The sequence below is a fragment of the Dendrobates tinctorius genome, unplaced genomic scaffold, assembly GCF_039654945.1.
Source record: "Dendrobates tinctorius isolate UK_male_01 unplaced genomic scaffold, ASM3965494v1 ptg000016l, whole genome shotgun sequence".
Taxonomy (NCBI): Eukaryota; Metazoa; Chordata; class Amphibia; order Anura; family Dendrobatidae; genus Dendrobates; species Dendrobates tinctorius.
Window position 1 is genome coordinate 16,567,859 of NW_027361684.1, and position 9,760 is coordinate 16,577,618.

The window sequence follows — 9,760 nt, forward strand, 5'->3', positions numbered from 1 at the left end:
TACCCCTGACCTCCCGTCTGACCAACTCCCTCAGAGTGGTGGTCAGATCTGGAGTCTCTTCCGCTACTAGGTTCTGGATGCATGGTCTGCACAGCCTTTTCCCGTGGTCATCAGGGAGTGGAACCCAACACTCAGCACACTCCCTGTGTTTGGTTTTTACGGAACCAAAGGGGAGACAATAAATCGCCAAGAGAACTTTTACGGAGATCACTTACCCACGGCCTGTGAGTGGTACCTTAATCTGCGGGGGTCCTTCCCAGCCAATGATGTATCTCTGTGGCCTGAGGACTTGCCGGACTTAGACCTCTGACTGGACTTAGCTCCTGTAAGGCGGCTACTGCCACTAGACCGCCGTTGGGAAGCTGATCCATAGGGCTTCCCAGAGAGAAGCTGCTGTGGGTGTTCCGGCGAATGCTAGTGCTGTTTCTGCTGCTGCTGCTGTGCTGCGGTGCTTTAAATGCATGATCCCAGCTGCGGCCTGGTCTCCCATTCTGGTCCCGGCCCAGCCTCAAGCTGCTTAGCGGCACTCACGCTCAGCCTAGAACGGCCGGTGGCCCTGAAAGCACCTGGACACCATTGCAGCTCCTTTAATAGCCGGCCTCCCCCGATGGTGCCCACCCCGCATGGGGCCAGCAGGCGAATCCAGGTGGCCTGCCCGGTACTGTACTGTGCGCTGGGAACGCCTCCTCCCCCCCACCGAGACCACGCCCTCGCTAGACGACGCCCATTTACCGGGCCGCATCCCCCCGCCGGCATCCACCCGGCCCGGTGCAGCATCATACCACCCGGAAGAGACCGGCGCCGCAGCCCCCACAGCGCATGCCCGGCCGCGTCATCGGACCGCGCCTCCGGTCGCGCCATCAGGGGATGCCCCCTTCTGTCACTTCACTCCGGCTGCGACCCGACGGCGGTGGGCAGATGCCAAGACTGCAACCGCCACTTCCACCGCACAGCAAGAGCCCCACACGGCTGCCAACACCCGCAAGAGACAGGAGCTCCTGCCCCGGATGCCGCCAGCCGGCACAGACTCTGAGGAGGAAAAAGGCCCCCCGCGCGTAAACTCACCGGTACATATGGCGATGGGCCCCTTACAGTCAACCCCCTCCCCCTGGAGGGTGCTTTATCCTGCTGCCACCTCACCAGCGGTCCCCCTGCCGTGGGTGCCTCCAGGACACCGGACAGGCCGAGGCAGGGGCCCTCCCGCTGCCTAAGTCGACCAGCCAGGCCTGGGAACATCTTTGATCTTCTGCAGGTATGTCTGAAGAGGCTTCCCTGTCAGGGACAGGAAACCAACTGAGGCGGGAGAGAGGGCCGCCCTTTTTATGTCTGTAGGTTTCCTGTCCATGAAGGGCGGATCCCCTCTCTCGTGGTGCTGTCATGGTGACTGAATAAAAAGTCTATTTTCTATTACATCCACTTGGACTCCTCTGGTACATCATCCTGACAGGCGAGCAGCGCAGTCTGATGCCCCATTCTCTTCACCTTGCAAAGGATCATCACATCGGGACTTGCAGCAGCCGCCAATGCTAAGTGCAGTGGTTGTGTCTCACACAAACATAATAGGTGAGTGAATTTGATTATCCCTCACAAATATTCCTTTTATCTCGGATAAGACCCTGTGTGCGCTCTATATTCCTTCTAGCTACATTCTTTAAAAAATAAGGACATTTCTAAGTGACCCTAAACTTTTGAACAGTAGTGTATATATGGAAAGAGAGAAATAGAGAGAGAGAAATCCTTGTCCCCTGTAAAAATCAAAACAAAAAAACACAATACTCACCTTAACGCCTAATCACCGATGCAAGACAAAAAATAATAAACCACCATATCCCTCGTAATCCATACTGTCCCATGACTATTCTGATCACTTGCACATCAGTCAAATCAGCTAATGCAACTGCTCTACCTAGCAGCCCGCTACACACTGACAGGAGCATGTAATCGCTCCTGCATTGTGTAGCACTGAGCTGCACAGAGGAAGTTCATCAGCTGATGAGTCCTGGTGATCTCACTTACTGCACAATTGCTGCGTAAGGCTAGTTTCACATTTGCGATTACGGCCGCAGCTAAGTCCCGCCCCCTGCCACGCCTCCGCCGGAGCGCACCAAATTGCAACCTGTTGCATTTGGTGCTGGTCGGCGCAGCGTCAAAAGGACGCATGCGCCGCCAAACGCATACCTGCGCACGGCCTGCGTCCCCAGTGCTAAAGATAGGGGACGCAGGACGCATGCAGCGTCATGCGTCCGTAGGCGGAGCTACCGGCGGAGGCACGGCAGGGGCGGGGCTTAGCGGCGGCCGTGCGCAGCCCGACGCTGCGGCCGTAAACGCAAATGTGAAACTAGCCTAAGAAAGTTCTCACACAGCAGTGCCGTCGGCGAGTTCATCAGCTGATGAACTCCGGTGAACTTTCTCACTGCAGATCAATGCTACTAACACAGGAGCGATTACTTCCTGTGTCAATGTGAACCTGCTGTCCAGCAAAGTTATCAAGATTGTTGTGGTACATTATGGATTATCTCTTCACTTTGAATAGGTGACTATTTTGGTTGGTTGTTTTCTGTTTTGTTTTTTTTCTACAGGGATCAAGCCAAGGACATAAAGGATAAGGTGTTAGGCCGGGGTCACACTTGCGAGAAACTCGCACGAGTCTCGGGTCTCAATACCCGGCACTGCCGCTGGAACTTGGGACCGGAGTGTGCGGCTGCATGTTATTTCAATGCAGCTGAGCGCTCCGATCCGAGTGCCGGAGGCAGTGTCGGGCATTGAGACGCGAGACTCGTGTGAGTTTCTCGCAAGTGTGACCCCGGCTTTAAGGTGATTATAATGTGTTTTTTTTTTTGGTAAATAAATGTGTAAAACCGTGTGGTCATTTATTTCAAATAAAGGACTTTATTATTCTTTTGAATATGGGGGTTTGTAATGGGAGCGTCTTATAGACGCCTCTCCATTACTAACCCCTGGGCTTCATGTCAGCTGCCAATACAATGCTGACATGAACCCCCAACCCTGTTACACCACTTGCCACCGCATCAGGGCAAGTGGAAAGAGCGAGGCTAAAAGCCAGGCTTGGTGCATCTTATTAATGCGCAATTTCTGGGATGGCTGAGAGCTAATGTTTTTAGTCTGGGAGGGGGCCAAAAACCATGGCCATTTCCTACGCTAATAATAGCAAACCGCTGCTGTCTGTTTAGCCTTTGCTGGTTGGAATTTATAAGGGGACCCTACATCAATTTTTTTTCTGGGGTCCCCCTATAAATTAGCCAGTAAAGGTTAAGAAACACCTGAGAGCTGATATTAATAGCCTGGTAACCATTATGGCTATTGGCTTCTTCCCAGAATATTGACATCAGCCCTCAGCCGTCGGATTGCCCTCTGCTGGTTAGCCCAAGCTTTTTTTTCATTAAATAAAAAGATAGATATCAGTGTGGGAGCCCGCTGATATGAACTTGAAAAATCTCTACTCGATTCCCTGCCAGGAATCGCAGTAAATGCCGAGTTCTGCTAATTGCTGTTACAGCCTATGTAGGTTAATTCTGTGAATACTCCTACATAGGCTGGTGACAACGTGGGACATTGCTTTAACCCTTGGATTACCGTCAGACCTGGCGTGAGTATATTGGGTTAATTTAAATTATTAAAGAATGTCTCTGTTTTATTCTTGCTGTGTGTGTTTATTTAACTCTTTACTTACCGGTTTAGTAATGAGGGTGTCTGGCTGATACTTCATCATTACTAAACCTAGGGTTTGGTGTCAGGGACAGCGGCTTACACCAAGTCCTAATCCCATTACCCCGATGGGCGAACGTAGTATATTCAAATCAGTGTAATAGGAGGTTTAGATACGGCCTGCTGAGCTGTAACGGCTGTGGTGTGCTAGGCATCTTCAATTCCAAAATGAAGAATGAAAAAGAAGTAGTTGAACAAGGAAATTATGTCACAAAACTTTTTTTTTCTTTTTTTCAAAATCTTTATTTAGCTCCAAAAAGCATCCATTGCTGTACAAAACGCCAAAAAGCATGCAAAAAAGCTTTTCTTTTTTGTTGTATTTTTGCTGGCTACAAATTTCTACACATGCAGAAATGTTGCAGAAACTTCTGCAGTCAAATACTCAACGTGCACACATAGCCTAAGGCATAGATTGTACTATAATAAAAAAGTACCGTATATACTCGTGTATAAGCCGAGATTTTCAGCCCATTTTTTGGGGCTGAAAGTCCCCCTCTTGGCTTATATGCGAGTCATATATACGCCCGGCGGTCGGTGGGGGAGGGGGAGCGGGGGTGTCAGATCATACTTACCCTCTCCTGGCGCGGTCTCTGCAGCCCCCCTGCTTCTCCTACGGTCTCCCTTCCTTCAGCGGTCACATGGTACTGCTCATTAAAGTCATGAATATGTGCATATTTATGACTTTAATGAGTGGTACCACATGACCGCTGAAGGAAGGAAGGGCGACTGTGGGAGAGGTGGGGCTGCAGAGACTGCGCCACGAGGGGGTGAGTATATCCAATATTCACCTGTCCCCGGTCCATCGTTGTCCGCCACTGTCTGCCGCGTCCTCTGTCAGTGACGTTCAGGCAGCATAGGGCGCGGTGATGTAGTCAGTGCGTGCCACGCCCTCTGCTGCCTGAACAGTCACTGACAAAGGACGCGCCCAGCGATGGACCGGGGACAGGTGAATATCTCATGTGCCGGGTCCTGAGCCAGCGGTGACACCGGCACCTGGCCCCCAGAGCGTGCCAGTGTCATCGCCAGCTCAGGACCCAGCACCTGGCCCCCAGTGACAAGAGGTGAGTATGTCATTTTTTTTTATTTGCAACAGCATATGGGGGCATAATCTATGGAGCATCTTATGGGGCATAAACTATGGAGTATTTTATGGGGGCATAATCTATGGAGCATTTTATGGGGGCATAATCTATGGAGCATCTTATGTGGGCAGCATATGGGGCATAATCTATGGAACTTCTTATGGGGCCATAACCTTTATAGAGCAGCATATGGGGCATATTATTCTATGGAGCATCTTATGGGGCCATTATTAACCTTTGTGCAGCATTATATGGGGTGTATTTTGTATGGAATATCTTATGGGGCCCATCATGAACTGTATGGAGCATTATATGGGACGTACTTTGTATGGAGCATTATATGGGGCTCCTGATTCAATATGGATATTCAAAAACATTTAACCTACTGATGTCTCAATTAATTTTACTTTTATTGGTATCTATTTTTATTTTTGAAATTTACCAGTAGCTGCTGCATTTTCCACCCTAGGCTTATACGCGAGTCAATAAGTTTTCCCAGTTTTTTGTAGCAAAATTAGGGTGGGGGGGGTCGGCTTATACACAAGTATATACGGTATTAAAATAGATATGATTGTACTTACATAGAATACAAAAGGGAAAAATGTGGGTCCAATAGGTCTCAGTATGACATATGTCTGTGAACAAATCTGTTTCAATTGTCTTTTTTTTTACAGGATGCAATAGTTGAAAAATCAGATTAGTTTTTTATAACATTCAATTCTATGGGAGATGGATGCAAGCTTATGTTGCTTCCGCTTTTGTCATCTGTCTTTTTTTTCATATTTTTTGCCAGAATACATGTCACATCTCCTGAAACTCCTCCTTATATCTTTAAAAAAAGACGGATATGTTTAAAAAAAAAGTGGATGCAGACGAATATTCTTATATACTTAGATCAGATCAATTTTTTGTTTTCCATATAAAAAGGGAGGCTGTTAAACCTTATGTAAAATACATGGTGTGAAACAGTCACACTGACAAGCTGGTACTCGAGCGGGCCGCAAGAGGAAGGCGTGGAGCTGGAGTCATTATTCTGCTGTTACATCAGATCTTTTACTCCAGTCACATCCAGAGCTGCAGTCACTATTCTGTGTCAGATAATCTCTAATACTTCAGTCACATCCAGAGCTGCAGTAAAGATTCTGTTGTTACCTCGAGCTTCAGGCCATGTGCACACGTTAAGTATTTGGTTCAGAAATTTCTGCACCATTGCTGCATCTCCTGGCAGGAAACACGCAGCAACACGTTTTTTGCCACATTTTTTTACACAGGTTTTTCATTAATATGGGTGAAATCTGCCGCAATAACGCTGAAAGAATTGACATGATGCAGATTTAAATCTGCACAAAATCTGCAAGTCACAAATAAGCAACGTATGCACAAGGCTTTAGGGTTCTGATTCACTTTGTTGGCATTAGGAGACCATTCTGGTTTTGTGACAAATCTGCACTGAAAAAAACGCAGCAAAAACGCAACGCGTGCCTGCAGTTACTACCCTGTTGTTACATCTTGTCTTAAGGCCCCGTGGCGAGATCGCTGATTTTGTGATGCCACAGCGATCTCGCCAGCGAGATCACTGTGTGTGACGGGAATCAGCGACCGGCCCCCCCACCGGGTATCGCTGATCGTGCAGCATCGTCCTGGGCCATTTTGTGATCGTTGCTCTCCCGCTGGCCAGCGCGCATCGCTGGGTGTGGCAGCGGGAGCCAACGATCAGCGAGGCTCCCAGCGCTCTAAGAGAAGACGCTGGGAGCTGGTCTCTAAGGCCGGAGTCACACTACAGCGAGATACGGCCGAGTCTCGCAGGTTAAAACCAAGCTCTGGCACCGGCACTCCGGAACGGAGCGTGCAGCTCCATGTATTGCTGTGCGGCTGCACGCTCCGCTCCGGAGTGCCGGCGCCAGAGCTTGGTTTTAACCTGCGAGACTCGGCCGTATCTCGCTGTGTGTGATCCCGGCCTAAGGTAAATATCGGGTTACTAAGCGGCTTGCGTCAGTTAGTTATCCGATGTGTACCTTAGAAACCTGCGTGCTCGCAGCTCCCGCCAAAACCAGGAGCGGGTGATAAGTACAGAAGTGGTGACGGGTTTCTATTATACTTCTCCTCTGATTGTTCCCTTCCTGATTTTGGCTTACAAATACTGAACATGTGACCCCGGCCTTACAGTAACTCACAGGTCCTAACATTATATACACTCCATCTAATATATCAGTCCTTTCAATGCTAGGTGTTTTTTGCGATACTTGGGTATTAATTAGAGGGTGAGACATGGAGCAGTGGTTTATGTCTGTAAAAATTGGGAGCCATCTATGATTTTTGGTCCAGTTACCCAGAGAAAATGTAAAAGTAGGTTGCCACCCTGCTATATGGCAGTGTGCCCAGCGAGGAACATTTCTATACTCCTACAAAGAGCCAGAATCATGGATTGGGAGGTTCGGGACTGTTCTTTCACCTCTCCTCTGCCATCACAGCGTATTTTCTGTCCAATAGCTTTCCAACAAAATATCGGAGCGCGCTTAGCCCAATGTTATTCTATGAGGCCGTGCACATGTCCACGTTTTTCCTAGAACTGAGTCTGTCCAAAGGAAAAAAAAAAAACGCAGAATGCACAATTTGATACGATATTTGGCGGCATAAAAGTCAATGAGTCCATAGACAAAAAAAAAATCAGACTGACATAATGGAGAAGCTGGATACATTTTTTCTCCATCTTCTCCTCATCCGAGAAAATCGTGTTACACTGTGATCAAACTCTGATCAGAGTGTAATTAGCGAAATCAGCCCGATTCTCTTGGATGGGAGCACGTACGTCCGCCTGACCCAAGCCTAACAGTGGGTGGTCTACCACTATGGACACTGTGTCAGCAAGTGACAACTGTTGCTGTTACAGCCTGTGGCGGCCATAAGACGCTTCCTGCAGCTTATCAGTCATTTATCCAGATTATTACCAGTAATCACAAAGCTACATAGCTGGCACGTCCCATACAATTGCAGCATTCATTGAACATAGCGCCAGCATATTCCATAGAGCTGCATGGAAACGTAATCTGTCACATCGGGTCCCTGTCCCCATTAGGGCTCATAGATTACGGAGAACTTCCAGGAACATTGCCAATACAGAATGTGGAAATCTCAGCAAGCAGAAGGCAGGGTTTTCCTTGCTGACTCTGAACTTTTCACACATGCAGGGTGGCGGGGGATGGGGGAGTGTGGTAGTGGGGTGCAGCTCTCTCATTATAACTCCCCCCTTATTTCAGTCCTGTCTATGACACTGGTGGCATGAATCCCCTGCAGTGCACACATTTCCCGCACAGACACAGCAGTTTTCATCTTACCTGGCATTTTAAAAGTTTGGTTAGGCACAAACTTTGCTCTCTGGTTGTTATGCTTGTTCCTTGCCCAGTTATGTAACTCAAGTGCAAGCTAAATTCATCCACTGCTATAAGGGGAAACAGTAGGTCTGTTGATAGCCATGTGACTGGCGGGTAAATGTGGACGCCTACTAAGTGGTCTTTGGACAGACCAAAGGAATGTGGAGAAAGAGAGAGAAGGCGATGTGTGCTGGATTTTAAAAAGGGATAAAAAAAAATAAGAAAAGCAGTAAACCTGTACATAATACCTTGTATATAGCTGTGCTATATAAAAAAAAAAGTGCTGTAATCAGCGAGCAGGGCATTAACTCCCTTAACGACCAGGCCTGCTCGGGCCTTATGGGCATGTTCACCTAATGCAATTGCACCATGTTATTTTTTTATTTTTTTTTCTGCAATAACGTTCTGAAAATGCAGTAAAATTGCCGTCGTTTTAGGCTATGTGCACACGCTGCGGTTTTTGCTGCGGATCCGCTGAGGTTTTGACCGCAGCAGAACTGCAGCAGTTCTGCAGACAGTGTACAGTAACATGTTATCCTATGGGATTTACATTCTGCTGTGCACATGCTGCGGATTTTTAACTGCGGAAAAGCTGCGGTTTTGAATCCGCACAAATAATTGACATGTCAATTCTTTCTGCGGATTCTGCTGCGGTTTGCCACCTATTCCATTGTCCAGGTGGCAAACCGCAGGCCACTCCGCAGGTAAAACCGCAGGCCAATCCACAGGTAAAACCGCAGGTCATTTTACCTGCAGTTCCGCAGATAAGAATCTGCAGACCAATCTGCAGTGTGTGCACATAGCCTTACAGTGGGATTGAAAAATTGCAGCAAAAAATGCAGCAGTATCGTGTTAGGTTAACATAGCCTAAGCATCAAGGTTTTTGCTTTTCAGTCAATAGGCCTATAACAGGGCGTTTGTTTGTTTTTCTTACAGGAGTTCTAGTTTTCAGTGTCACTTTTTTGGAGTACATATTAGGCAACGGCTAACATGACATGTCACATGACCGTAATCTTCAGAAGGCCTGATTCTTATACTCCAGTCACATCCAGAGCTGCAGTCACTATTCTGCTATTACATCATGTGTCATACTTCAGTCACATCCAGAGCTGCAGTCACTATTCTACTACTATGTCAAGTATTTTACTTAAATCACAACCAGAGCTGCAGTGACAATACAATTTCACAGTATGTGTCACTGTGCTGTTCAGCTAATCATCTGCAAAGGCTTTCAGCCATTTCAGGGACATTTAATGTTATATGGCTTACTTCATTTATCTATCATATGTAGGTATTATTGTTCAGTATTTGCTGTACTTTGCTGCCATCTACTGGCCATTGTTGTTATATGTTGTTCACATATTATTACTGTGATTTCCCATAATACCTCTCTCTCTCTCTGTAATTCCTCCTATCTTGCTTCCTAACATCCTTTCTGCTGGTCAGTGCCATCTTGCAGCATGTGCATCATGGCTGAACAGAGGATTCTCATGTTACCTCTATTCTCCACCCTTCATATTCTAAATTATATTCATCCCTTCATCTTCCCTGACATCCTACCTCATCTCACCAAGTACTGTG

At 47.5% G+C, this 9,760-nt stretch overlaps 1 protein-coding gene across 2 annotated transcripts in view; it reads right to left on the reverse strand.

The window, feature by feature from the left end:
* Positions 1–8,350, reverse strand: part of LOC141080359 (adenine phosphoribosyltransferase-like) — a 52,504-nt gene extending 44,154 nt beyond the window's left edge. The window contains exon 1 of one of the 2 annotated variants that reach the window (XM_073565519.1): positions 8,144–8,350. In XM_073565519.1, the coding sequence (XP_073421620.1) occupies positions 8,144–8,150 (7 nt within the window). In that variant the 5' untranslated portion in view covers positions 8,151–8,350. The remainder of the gene's footprint in view (positions 1–8,143) is intronic. The other variant, XM_073565517.1, reaches the window with a different exon arrangement.
* Positions 8,351–9,760: the final 1,410 nt, after the last annotated feature.